The sequence below is a fragment of the Nuphar pumila genome, chromosome 6, assembly GCF_984573655.1.
Source record: "Nuphar pumila chromosome 6, dmNupPumi1.hap1.1, whole genome shotgun sequence".
Lineage (NCBI taxonomy): Eukaryota > Viridiplantae > Streptophyta > Magnoliopsida > Nymphaeales > Nymphaeaceae > Nuphar > Nuphar pumila.
Window position 1 is genome coordinate 23,254,334 of NC_143254.1, and position 14,583 is coordinate 23,268,916.

At 37.7% G+C, this 14,583-nt stretch overlaps 1 protein-coding gene across 3 annotated transcripts in view; it reads left to right on the forward strand.

Moving 5' to 3' along the window:
• Nucleotides 1-14,583, forward strand: part of LOC149834335 (uncharacterized) — a 57,016-nt gene that overhangs the window by 19,675 nt on the left and 22,758 nt on the right. For all 3 annotated transcript variants that reach the window (XM_090011345.1, XM_090011344.1, XM_090011346.1), the window contains exons 3-5: nt 1,713-1,836; nt 7,780-8,120; nt 8,268-9,990. In XM_090011345.1, the coding sequence (XP_089867471.1) occupies nt 1,713-1,836; nt 7,780-8,120; nt 8,268-9,990 (2,188 nt within the window). The remainder of the gene's footprint in view (nt 1-1,712; nt 1,837-7,779; nt 8,121-8,267; nt 9,991-14,583) is intronic.

Genomic DNA, 14,583 nt, shown 5'->3' on the forward strand with positions numbered 1-14,583 from the left:
GGAGTTCCGTCCGGGTCCGATGTAAGCTTGGGTCGTTAATGAATCTGAATTGGGGTTCAAAATTAATTGGTTGGATTTGGTTCGGGGCGACCCGCGAACCGGACCCAACTGGGTAGGTCGGGTAATGGGGTTCGAGATCCGGGTTTGGGCCCCGCTACCAAAGGTTCTGGTCCGGTCCCTCTCGGTTTCGAACCGATCCACATGGGTCCACCTACACTTGCTCGCTGGTGTGTTGCAACAGGGCCTCCATGCGCAAGTTCAAGAGGGAAGGTGAGGTCCTTCCCGGGTCGGGCTGACGAGCCCACGCCTGCAGCAGGGCCCAGCGTGACGCTGGGGTCCTGCAGGCCAGGCCCGATCTGCGACACAACCACTGTGGCTTGAGGCCAGGTCTGTAGCGCACCCGAGTTGACATGGGAGGGGGGGTCCAATCGTGACCCCTTGGTTCGGCTGGAAAGCACAGGCTGTTTGATTCATAGCCTCTACCGAATCTGGGTGGAGAGAAGGTACCATGTGCGAGAAGTTGATGCGTCCTGCATCCTTGTGCAATGCCATCTCAACGCCCTCATGTCGCATGACAGACTGATAATTCAGTTGGTCTGGGTCGATTGCTGCAGCATCGGCGAGATTGACAGCACCGTCGCCCACTCTCGTACCCAATTTTTGTGTTGATGTCATGCGCGGCTCCACTGGCGACTCAAGAACGAAGATCCGACCTTCGACACCATCTAAGCGCTTTGACGTGCCAGCTACATCCTTGCATACGCATAACAAAATTTCTTGGATCTTTATCATCATGCCGATCATCCACATCATGGGGTCTTCGTTGACGGTACTCTATCCCTCACGCTCCTTCCTGTTCGTAGGATCGTCCCTCGCTTCTTGCGCCATGCCGCCGACCAAGGGGGAGGGGCTGTGCTCTGATACCGCTTTGATGCAGCGTGGGGATCAGCTTCTTGACGCACGCGGGTGCCGGAAATGGAACACGACTCCCACGATCGTGCGATGAGCAGAAGGACTAAATACACCAATGCAGTAATGAACAGAACTTGAATTTATTTCATAGGCATAATCAAAGAACACTTAAAAGTTTTATAACTGAAGGAAAAAAACAATAAGAAACAAGAGAATAACAAAATAAAAAAACTGCAGGCAGAAGAATGTTAGAGAAAGGCTTGGCTGAAAATTCAATCACATCTCCCCACTCAACCCTAAAACAGGGTATTTATAGATTGCAAGTGGATCTGGGTCTCGGGTCCGGTCCCTGGACCCAAGTTGACTTCAATCTGCTGATGGATCTGGGACACCTCAGACCTTCGCTCACTTGGAGTAGGTGCGCAGTTCCACGTCCCTGCATCGAGGTACCTTGCTTGCGATCGGATCCAACTTCTGGGTCTGATCGTCCATCCCATTTGGGTCGGGTTCCCTGGCCGTGCCTGGGTCACGCTGTACAGGCCCGATCCGGTCCTGCTCTGCATCAAATTTGATCTCTAAAATGGAAGTATTTCTATAGTGGATATCCACTGCATAGTACAATATTGAGCCAGGCATGAATTTAAAGATGAGATGGAAACACAAAATATGGTTCTGGATATGTACTGGTTTTGTTTGTAATCTATGGTTTTCTAGTGTTGACCAGTGGTTCCTTTCATTATTTTGCTCCTGAATTGTTTCTATTCTTCAACTATATCTTGTTTTAATGGAGATGCATGCAGGTTGCTAGTTCGCTCACTTGTGCACTGAGAGGCTGGATGAGTGTTGATGTTGATAAAATTGCATGTGAATCCTGTGTAGTACACCTGACTTTCACTTTGTCAGCAAATTGGACACCTAGAGAAGGTGAACTTCTGTTACTGTGTGTGCATAAAATGGATTTTGCTGTCATAAATCATCATGCTCATGGTGTTCTTCCTCTTTACCCGCTTTAAGGTTTATTGTCTTTTAATTTGTTGTGTTTTCCAGAAAATAGTCTGTTGAGAGTCCTACAGCATATAAAAGGTCTCACGGAGCCACTTATGTTCTGTTAGTTCTCTTATAGGATGTTAATGCCTGGTGCATGCATAAAGAAGTGTGTCAATCTCAACACATAGCTCACTTAAAATTTGAGCTACTAGTCTTGATGAATGAAGTACCTGAGATATAGAATGCTCTCTTTGCATGACTTTGTTAAAATATTATGTCTCTTTTAACTGTAAACTGAAATACCCATCAGGGGCATTTCAGTCCTTTTACTCAATAGGTGTCAGCCACCCTAATGAGCTAACATTTGTACTTTTTCTTTTTATATTTACTTTTGCTTTTTACACTTTTTTTTTCTTTTTGACTGTTGTGAAAGGGACAGCTCCATATAGCTGTTGGAGCTGCCCCCAACAGTCACAAATGTGACCGCTGGGTGCAGCTCCAACAGTCATATTGAGCTGCACCTGTGGCTTCTTTTTGCATTATAAATAGGCCATAGTGGCCCTTGTAAACATATTCTTTTTTGTGAGTGCATATGCAATATTGTAAAGCCCCTCTTGGGAACTTATGAATTGAAGTTCATTTTGTTTCATGTTATTGTGCATGTGTATCCGTGCCTTCGTGCACTTGTGAGTGTTCTCCTTTGTGCCTTTGTGCACTCTTTGTATTTCTTGTATTGTGGTGTTACACACAATCTCTTTTTGTAGAGATTTTCACATGGTATAAGAGCAAGGTTGTTTGGAGAAAGAAATTGGTGTGATTCTTCTCAATATCAAGTGCCTCGAAAAACGTGCCTTGATTGGAGTGAAGGCTCTTCTTCATTCAATATTTTAGAAGATTACTACAACAAGAAATATTTAAAATCTTATTGTGGTACGTATTCTTTTCTTTCTTCTTTCCTCTCTAATGGGTGAGAAAGACTCTCATATTTCTCTTGGTTTCAAGCTAAATGGCTCAAATTATCATCTGTGGGCCGGAAATATGAAAGCTCACATCAAAGAGAAAGGGCTTTGGGGTTACATTCAAGGCTCGATTCCGGAACCCGAGCCTAAAATTACTTTGGTTAAAGAAGGAGAAATCAAAATCCTTGAGGGAGATGAAAGAACTAATGCTCTTGAGGAATATAGTAGGAAACATGAGAAATGAAGAATTTTAAGATCTTGTCTTGGATTTTCTCTTCCGTTGAGACAAGGATTAATGCCAACATTATAAAGTTTAAAAAGGCTTCTCAAGCGTGGGAGTATCTTGAGAAAATGTATACTTCTAGGGACTTGTCCCATAAGTATTATCTTCAAAAGAGAGCGTTAACACTTGTTCAAGGTGATATGTTTATAAGAGAGTATTTTGCGGAACTCTCTTCAATTTGGGATGAGCTTGCCATGCTTGAACCCAAGTGGAGTGGAGAAGCCATAGAGCTTCGTCATAAGCAATTAGAAGAAGACCGATTCTTCAATTTTTTGAATGGGCTAAGGCCCGAGTTTGAGCAAATAAGATCTTCTCTCCTATCCTCTTTTACCTCTCCTTCTCTTGAAGATGTCCTAACTAAATTAAGTGGAGAGGAAACCCATATGGGCATTAGCAAGCAAAATCCTAGTGTGCTTGCAATGTCCACAAATCAAGAAGAATGTGATGGTCTTAATGCCGTTTCTAGACCCAGTAACAATTTAAGAACATATAGACCTCCTCATTTTAAGAATCAAAATCAAGGAGGAAGAAGTGATTATAGCAAAATCTCGTGTCACTTTTGCAAAGAACCGGGTCATATCAAACCGGTTTGCCCAAAATGGAAGAAACTTCTAGCAATGGCCACTACATCTCAACCATCCAAAGAGGAATCTTCAAAAGAAGCTCTATCTCTCAATCAAATTGTGGAGGCTCTTCAACCTCTTCTAAAGGGAGCTATTTCCGGTGCCGCTGTATCCACCTCTTCTCCTCCAGGTAAAACTTCTTGGCTCTTAGATTCGGGTGCATCCTTTCATATGACCCCAAACATTTCATCTCTTTCCGAGTATTCTAAAAATGTGTCACCTTCTTTTGTTTCGACCGCGGATGGTACTTCTCTAGAAATTAAGGGAATTGGAAATTTTAAAACCCAAAACTTCTTTATTCCAAAAATTAGACTTATACCAAAATTAAATTTAAACTTGCTTTCCGTTTCTCAACTCACGGACCTTGGGTGTAACATTCAATTCTCATCTAATAAATGTTTAATACAGGATCACCGGTCCAGGAGATTGATTGGGGAAGGCTCTAGGAAAGGAGACTTGTACTATGTGGACTTTCTTCAAATTCCTAAAAACACCTTTTATAATGTAGCCCAACATAAAGACATAAATGTTTGACACAAGAGACTTGGTCATCCCAACATTACCAAGTTATCCTATCTATATTTTGTTAAAGATCTTTGTAAAAATACTTTATCTTGTAATGATTGTATTCTTGGAAAAATGAGAAGTATACCTTTTGAACCAAGAACTATGTTTAGTACTAAACCTTTTGAAATTATTCACTCGGATGTTTGGGGACCGGCACCTGTCATATCCAAAGGTGGTTTTGCTTACTATGTGATTTTTGTAGATGATTTCTCACGATATTGTTGGATACATTTTCTCAAACATAAGCACGAAGTTTTTTCATGTTTTAAAACATATCATATGATGATTAAAAATCAATTTAATAGTAATTTAAAGATATTTAGGACCGATTCCGGAGGTGAATATCTCTCTAATGAGTTTAAGAAATATCTTGAGGATTGTGGCATTGTCCATCAAAGATCGTGTCCTAAGACCCCACAACAAAATGGTTTGGCCGAAAGAAAGCATAGACATATCATTGAAACCACTAGAACCCTTTTCATTTCCCAAAATATTCCTAAAATTTTTTGGGCCGAAGCGGCTCTTGCTTCCGTCTATCTTATCAACCGACTTCCATCCAAAAATTTAGATAAAATTTCTCCCTTTGAGATTCTATATGAAAAAGAACCTGATTATAATAGGTTGAGAGTTTTTGGTTGTAAGTGCTTTGTTCTTACCGATAAAAATGATAAACTCTCACCAAAAGCCATTCCTTGTGCTTTCCTTGGCTATTCGGAAACTCAAAAAGGATTTCGATGTTATGACTCTAAGAATGATAAATTATATGTTTCAAGGAATGTAACTTTTTTGGAAAATGATAGTGGTTTTGAAAAAAATGAATCTCATTTAGAAAATGCCGATTACTCCTTTCTTTTTGACCTTTTATCTAAGGATGATGATATCTCTAGTGATGATGAATCAACATATAATAGTGAAAATGAAATGGTTGTGATCAACAATAACTCTAACCCTTCTACCCCTCAAGAAGAAAATGTATCTAGAGAACCCATCACTTATTCGCATAAAGATAGAAGCACCTTTAGGAGTGCTATTGAACTATATAGTGAACCTAGTGAGACTATTTCCACTCATGATTCTCATCCTAGGAGAACTGAAAGAACTAGAAGGACTCCCTCTAGATCCGTATCTTTTGATTCTTTCTCTCCTAAATATCGAGCTTGTTTGAGTGCCATTCACTCTTATTTTGAACCAATTTTTTTTGGAGAAGCCAAACAATGTACTGAATGGAGAGAAGCCATGGAGAGTGAACTCAAAGCTCTTAAGAAAGCTAACACTTGGGAATTTCAATCTCTTCCCAATGGCAAGAAAACTATAGGATGTCGATGGGTGTTCAAGGTCAAGACTAAGAGTGATGGTTCTCTTGAAAGGTATAAGGCTCGTCTTGTAGCTAAAGGGTACAGTCAAGAATATGAGATTGACTATGAATAGACATTTGCTCCGGTAGCTCGTATGGTTACTGTCAGATGTCTTATCACCATTGCTTCAATTCGAAAATGGAATATTTACCAAATGGATGTCAAAAATGCCTTTTTAAATGGAGATCTTAATGAAGAAGTTTACATGGATGCACCACCTGGTATGGAAATCCCTAAAAATAAAGTTCTTCGTCTTCGTAAAGCTCTTTATGGACTGAAACAAGCACTCAAGGCTTGACACGATAGGTTTAACAATGTAATGACTGAAAATGGTTTCACTTCATGCTATACTGACACTGCATTGTTTGTTAAGAAATCTGATGCAGGGATTGTTATATTATTGTTATATGTTGATGATATGTTAATAACAGGTGATGATATCAAAGGAATCAAGAACATTAAATCTATTTTGACTTCAAAATTTGAAATGTCAGACTTAGGATTTCTGACATATTTTTTGAGAATTGAGGTTGCCTATTCTCAGAGAGGCTATTTTTTGTCTCAAATTAAATTTGCTTGTGAGATTCTTGATAGATCAGGAATCACAGATGACAAGGTCTGCGAAACTCCTGAAATAGTAGGTTCGAAGATGAAGATTGATGATGGGATTCTCTTAAAAGATCCCACACCTTACCGACAACTGGTTGGATCCCTAACGTATCTCAGCATTACCAGGCCTGATATTTCTCATGCAGTACATGTTGCTAGTCAATTTCAACATGCACCTACTACAGTCCATATGAGCGTCATCCTTCGCATAATCAGATACATAAAGGGTACAGTAAACAATGGAGTATTTCTATCTTCTACGTCTGAATTAAGTTTAATTGCTTATACTGACTCTGATTGGGGAGGTGAGACAAATAACCGTCACTCCACCACTGGTTTCTGTATTTTTTTAGGTGAATCATTAATCTCTTGGAGATGCAAGAAGCAACAAAAAGTATCGCTTTCATCCACCGAAGCTGAGTATAGAGCAATGGCATCTACTACCATGGAGATTGTTTGGATTCACAACTTGTTGGAAGATATGAATATTCAAGTTCAAGGGCCCACAAAATTATGTTGTGATAATAAAAGTGCAATCTACATTGCCAAAAATCACACATTTCATGAGCGCACGAAGCATATCGAGATGGACTGCTACTATGTTCGTGAAGAATATTTAAGAAAAACCATTGACCTTCCTTATGTTACATCAGAATATCAACTGGCAGACTTCTTCACTAAGGCGTTGTGTTCTCCAAGATTTAACTTCCTTCTTGGCAAACTTTCGGTCGTGACACCCTAAGTTTGAGGGGGAGTGTTAAAATATTATGTCTCTTTTAACTGTAAACTGAAATACCCATCAGGGGCATTTCAGTCCTTTTACTCAATAGGTGTCAGCCACCCTAATGAGCTAACATTTGTACTTTTTCTTTTTTTATTTACTTTTGCTTTTTACACTTTTTTTTTTCTTTTTGACTTGTGAAAGGGACAGCTCCATATAGCTGTTGGAGCTGCCCCAACAGTCACAAATGTGACCGTTGGGTGCAGCTCCAACAGTCATATTGAGCTGCACCTGTGGCTTCTTTTTGCATTATAAATAGGCCTTAGTGGTCCTTGTAAACATATTCTTTTTTGTGAGTGCATATGCAATATTGTAAAGCCCCTCTTGGGAACTTATGAATTGAAGTTCATTTTGTTTCATGTTGTTGTGCATTGTGTATCCGTGCCTTCGTGCACTTGTGAGTGTTCTCCTTTGTGCCTTTGTGCACTCTTTGTATTTCTTATATTGTGGTGTTACACACAATCTCTTTTTGTAGAGATTTTCACAGACTTCCCATCTGTTCTGTGGCAAATATTTGGAGTATTGTGCATTTTTTGTTAAGTAATTGTTGTTAAGATAATCTCATTACTCTCTTTTTGAGTAAATGTTTACATTGAACTGTTATTTATATGTTTGTCCACTTTTACGCATATGATGAGCAATGAAGTTCACAGTGCCATTCTGGGTGCTAAAATTTGTTTTCATTTTTTGTGCCTGGTTGAAGTTGATAGTGCTGGTGAAGCCTTTGCAAAGCAGCTTGATGCAAGTCACAAGGGGTCATGTCCATGGAGAGGAAATAGCTGTGCAGAGAGCTTAGCACAATTTCCTCCAACTCCTCCATCAGCACTTATTGGTGGCTACAAGGACCGGTGTGATGCACTGCTTCAGTTTCTCTCTCTTCCTGTTATAGCATCTTCTGCGATAGAGCACATGAGGCTTTCTAGGAGCCCACAAATTGATCGTCTTCTTTCTCACTCCCACAACTCTGCAGCCGGGGAAGTAAATGGCAGGACAGACAGCATACCTGGAGCAGAGACCTCTCAAGATGAGACAATGTATTTTTATGTACGTTAATTATGCCTACTTTTGATGCATTTGCTTGTCCAAGAGTTCAAAGTTTTGCTGTAGTTACTGCATTCTGGATGTTCCTTCTTATTTATGCTGAGCAAAGATGCAATGAATATTAACAATTCACATTCTTTTTGTTGATAGGCTCAGAAGCTTATAAGTTTGTGTGGATGGGAGCCCCGATGGCTTCCTAATGTTGTAGACTATGAAGAAAATTCTACCCAGTCTGCTAGAAATGCGTGTTCTGTTGGCCCAAGCCAAGATCTTTTTTGCCATTCACAGGATCCTGGACCCAGCAAGAATGCCATTTCTGCTTCAGCCAAAAAAGACACTGGAAAGAAAAAGATATCAGTTCCAGAGTCTGGATGTGACTCTAGGCTAGCCCTGTTGGATTGTAGCCTGTGCGGTGCCACAGTTAAATTCTGGGATTTTCTCTCAGTACCTCGTCCAACTCGTATTGCTCCCAACATAATTGGCATCCCTGAAACAAGCAAAAAGTTAGTACTGACGCATGGAGTCAGTGCAGCTAGTGGGATAAATGGGTGGGTTGCAGCTGATGGAATGGAAAAAGAACAGACTGGGGGTCGTGATGAAGTAGCCACCACAGATGTGGGTAGATCAGCAACAAGCGTTGGTTTAGATTTAAATCTGACTATAGCGGGGGGACTATCTTCTGTGCTGTGTGGAATGCCTTCCACATCTAAATGTCTTCATGACGTAGTGCAAGGACAGGATCTTGTGGTTGCTCAACCTGCTGGGAGTGAGGTTGGGGATCGTGCTGCTTCTTATGAGTCAAGAGGTCCACGTACTAGAAAACGGAGCTTGGACGAAGGTGGAAGTACTGTTGACAGGCCTCATGGAAGGATGCATCATGCAGACAGTGTAGAGGGAACTGTCATTGATCGTGATGGTGATGAAGTGGATGATGGTAGGCAGTGTTCTGATGGTCCCTCCAAGCGTATTCATGATTCAGATGCCTTTTATGCATACCCCACATCATATACAGGTGCTGGTCCAAGCAATTTTTTGGGCTTTGATTTAGATGTGGAAGTAAACAAAGTTGATCACTTCAGACAAGAAGGAAGTGATCAGATGGTTGCCCCACCTTCTGCAAGGGATTCAGCTCATGCTTCTTCTGTTATTGCTATGGATACTGTTTGTCACAATGCGGAAGAGGATTCCATGGAAAGCGTTGAAAACTATCCTGCAGATGTTGATGATATTCATTTTACCCCACAAAATATGGACAGAAACCTTGAGATGAATGATGTTTCAGAACTGAACATTAGCCTCCAGGCACAACAAAGTACTTGTCTCCAACCAGAGTTTGAGGGGGTTGTGAGAGAGGCAAGGGTGAGCAGCACAGATGAAGGTGAGGAAACATTGAACGCTGAAAATGTCACTGGTCTTGGTAGGGACAGATTCAGTTTCGGGATCAGTGGAGGAAGTGTTGGTATGGTTGCAAGTCATGAAGCTGAAATCCATGGGAATGATTTTTCTGTGCACAGAACAGAAAGCATTGTTGGTGATGCAGAACCAGTAGCTGAAGTCACTGAAAACTTGGGGCAGACTGGAGAATCTATTCCTGATCCTGGATTGATGGATGAGTTTGTTCCTGAAACAGAGGGAGAGGATGCACATGGTGATAGTCATGATATGATGTCTCATTCCGTAGGCAGGGCTGACAGTGGCTCTAAAATTGACTGTTCAACCAAAGCAGAGTCAATGGAAAGTGGTGAGAAAGCTAGTCACATGCTTTCCCGCCAGAATAGTGGTCACAATTCCCTTACCTACAATGCCATCATTTCTTCTGGCTATGAGGTTTCCAAGGATGAAGTCACTCAAGCTGAAAAGACGTCTCATACAGGTGACTGTCTGTTCCCATGATTAGAATCTTTTAGTGCAATGTAATATGTAGTTTTTGTCAAGTTTATCATATTGTATATTTAGTTTAAACTTTGAGTTCATGTCGTTATGCTTCATTTTGAAAGAGAAACAGGGTCAAACTCCATGATAGAGTAGAAGACCATAAAATTGGAACGTGCTAATTGGATTTTCAGCAAAAAGAATACTAATTGTAATGCTTCTGTTTGTGTTCTAAGGTCACTTTAGGTTCATGGGTATCTGGAGAGAAATTTCTTAAACAAGTATTTTGCATTTTTGATTACTTTGTGTTCCAGATCCAAGTCAATTTGTTTGAATTTAAGCACTTTTATTGCAAATATCTTGTTCATTCCCAAGTGGTTAATGTGTTCTTGTGTGGTCCAATTATTTATTTGCACATGCATCATTTCAGCTGCAGCACAGCCATTTTCCCTATAGGAGTTATTGATATTTACCATAGTTTCTCGCTTGTTTAGATTAGAAGACTGCAAGCCGGTTTTTATTTATTTAGATCATTATACTTTTCATTGCTTGTTGAAATACATGTCTTGTTGTGTCAGTGGTAAAATTTTGCAATCTTCTTTCATGTATTATCATCCATCGAAGAATTTCCAGCTTTTCTCAAATATGTTCACGGCATTCTTTTGTCCTCAATGAATATGTATTTCAAAATTCAATGGTGGATTTATGTATTACTTGTCATCACTGGTGATATTTAAGTCTTTTGAGGCCCAAGAGGACATTTATTAGTTGTGTTCAAAATGTTAGACCTCCTTTATTGTGCTTTCTCCTATGAAGCGCTAGGCGTGCCTAGTCGGTAGACCCCTAAAAAGACTAGTTGGAGACTAGGCGGACTAGTACCTTTATTAAAAATAAAAAATAAAAAATATGCAAATGAACTGCTAAAATTAGTAACAAACATTTATGCAACATAAAATCGATCAACAATAAGCAATATAAAAAAAACATGTTCAACATTATAAAACCTGCCCAAATATTAAAAACAACTTAATAAGCAAAGCAAACAACTATCAACAAATGCCAAATAATTTAAAAATAATGTAAATTCTTAAAATAAAGTGCTAAAACTAATGGCAAACATGTATCCAACATAAAGTTAATCAACAATAAATGCACGGAGTATAAGATAATTGCTATAGTCAAGCATAGGAAACATGTTATATTACAAAACCTGTTCAAATATTATTAGGACTAACACCAGGTATGTATCTAACATAAAATTAATCAACAAATGCACAAAGTACCGTGAAACATATTAAACCTGTTATATTACAAAACCCTTAGTTATCATAGGCGCTAGGTGGAGCCTAGTCGGTGAGTCCCTAAAAAGGCCTAGGCAGGGCCTAGGTGGTACCCCAAATAAAAAAATATAAAAAACATAATAAGAAACATGTGTACAACATAAAATCAATCAACAATAAGCAATAGACAAATAATATGTTGTTGAACACTCTAAATCAATTATATTACATAACCTTAACTTGCTCAAACAAATTAAGAATATATTAACAATTGAATAAACAAACAATACAACTAACAATGTGAAGAACAATACACGAAAAATAAAATCATGTATACAAAAAATTAACAACAATAGACATAATACAAGCATTTGACAAAGCCCCCTTAAATGAGTTGTCAATATGAACCGCCTTTGACAACTCAAGCAAAGGCACTCTCCCTCAAACTTACGGTGTGATATACCAAAAGTTTGAAAACACCAAAAGAATCAACGAGAAGTATCAAAGTCTTCAAGTATCTTCGTTGGAAGTCTTCATCTTTATGTTGCATCAAAGAATTTTGCAAATACAAGTCTCCGAATGTCTTCATTGGTGATCGTCCCCAAATGCCTTCATTGGCTATCTCCACCTTCATGATATGATGTATAAAAAATATACCATTCTCAATCCATCACATCTTTAAGAATCCACAGATACAACAAAACAAAGGTTCCAACTAAAAAAATATCTCAACCCAATAGTTATAAAGTTTTTAAAACAAATATATTTTTGAAGAAGAGAAACATTAGATAATCATTAAGAAAGATAAGATGAGCATACCTAAATGATAAATTTTTATGAAATTAAATCATAAACCCAAAATCAACTTATTTTTTTCAAGAAAAACATAAATATTGATATAATAGAATTTCATCACTAAAGGATATATAAATCATCAAGAAGAGATAAACAATTATGCACAAATAATATTCCAAGGATTGTTAGAAAAACATTTAAAATTAAATAACAAATCATCACCGACAACATGCATATAAAATATAACAATTTAAAAGAGCCTCAAGAAAAGAGAAGATACTTAAATTCATGCATACAACAATGCGAACAAGATAATTAATATGAAACACATATATATCCAACATGCAATTAAAGCATATTTAATGCACGTAATAATGAAATAGAGTAATCTCACAAGTCACAACCCATTAGGATGCATTCACACAACCTAGAATAGACTTAAGCACAAAGGACCAAACATCAATCTTTATATATATATATATATATATATATATATATATATATATATATATATATATATATATATTACTGAAATGCATATAAGATGCATAAATTTTTTTCAATAAACATTTTTCCATACAAGTAGAAAAAGTTCAGAAAATTTTTGGATAGATTTTAAAAATCTCACACAACAAAAGGAATGATATTTGCAAATCTCAACAATAGTTCTACTACCACAAGTAATCACCTCATTAGACCTCCATACCTCAAAAATCAAGTGAATAATGAGAACAAGAGCATACTCACGATGCCACTAATAGGTTAAAAACACAAAAAAATGTGAATAATCAACATCTCTTGTCTACATAAAATGACACTTAAACAAGTGTATCAGCTACTAGAACAAGAGCATAATCACCACTAATGGGCTAAAAAACACACAAAAAGTGTGAATAACCAACATCTCTTGTCTATATAAAATGACACTTAAATAAGTGTATCAACTACTAGAACAAAAGCATAATCACAATGCCACATTTGGGCAAAACAGACACACAAAAAATGTGAATAATCAATGGGTACACATAACTCACCACATTTGAAAAATACCTCTTGTCAAAATAAAATGACACTTAAATAAGAGTCATAATATGAGGAAACACATGAGGTAAGAGAGCTTGTAATGAAAACAAACTAATGTCATCAAGAAGGTAAGGAAAGTATTTACAAATAAAAGTAGAAATGTTAAATTTCATAATCTTTTGAAACACCATGGTTTAAAAAATAAATAGCCATCACAAATAAACATAATTATAAGCATCCATAATACAAATGACCAAATATCCAAATGAGTGATACAATACACTCACAGAACTAGAGATCAAACAAATGTCAATTAAAGCCAAACTATAAGCCGCCAATCTAAACTTACAAAACCGAGGTACACACAACTCACCCCAACAATCAACTCTGGTTCAACAAAAGCAACAATGCCAAAAATAAAAGATGCATCATATAAAATATTTGTGATAGACAAAACAAATGCTATAAGAAGACAATAAATACTTGCAGAAATCAATTTCCAAATAAGTGAGTTCATATATAAGAACCAATTTAAAAAAAACAAAGTTTCAAATCAGATCAAATAACGGTAGATGGAAACTTAGAATGAATATGGTGCAATCATATGTACAACAAGATGTCAATTGATCCAATCATATGCAATGCAATCTGTCACCTGAGCATGGGTACGGTTGCGGGTACAGGTACGAAGGGTACGACACAACAATTCTCAAAAATGTGGATATGGAGACACGACTAAATATATACTAAAAAAATATATTATATATCTAAAATATATCTTATATATCTAAAATGTATATCTAAAATATATATTATAAAATAATATAATATAGGACACAACATTTGCCATGTCTAGGTACCAGTACATGTGTCGACACGGGTACGACACCCTAAGTGCCGTGTCCCGGTTACATAGAATGCAATCATATGCATAGTCAATATAAGCAAGTTATATAGAGAGATAACTCAATCTAGATTAAAAGTCTATTACGAGACAACAATGACATATAACATTAAAGATGACCAAAACATATAATAACTTAGAACCACATATCTTATACAAAAGCTACGGAGAATCACATAAGATATGCATAGGAACACATTTAAACATATATGCAAGTGATAGATTAAGGCACTAAGGGTCTATGCCACATGGGTGTGGGTAAGGGTGCGACACGGGTGCAGAGCAATTTCAAAATTTTTGGACACGGGGACACGACTATATATATATATGTATATATATTTTTAAAAAACTATATATAACAATAATAAGACTCGGTCAAAGTTGTGCCCATTAGGGGACACAGCTATATATATAACAATAATAAGACTCAGCTATATATATATATATATTAAAAATATAGAAAATCAAATTTTTTAGTTTTTATACGTTATTTGCCCTAAAAAATGGACAAAAATAGACCCGGTCAAAGTTGACCGAGTCCAAAATGTGGACGGACTAAGCCTCAGTGCATTGACCGAGTTTGACACTTGGT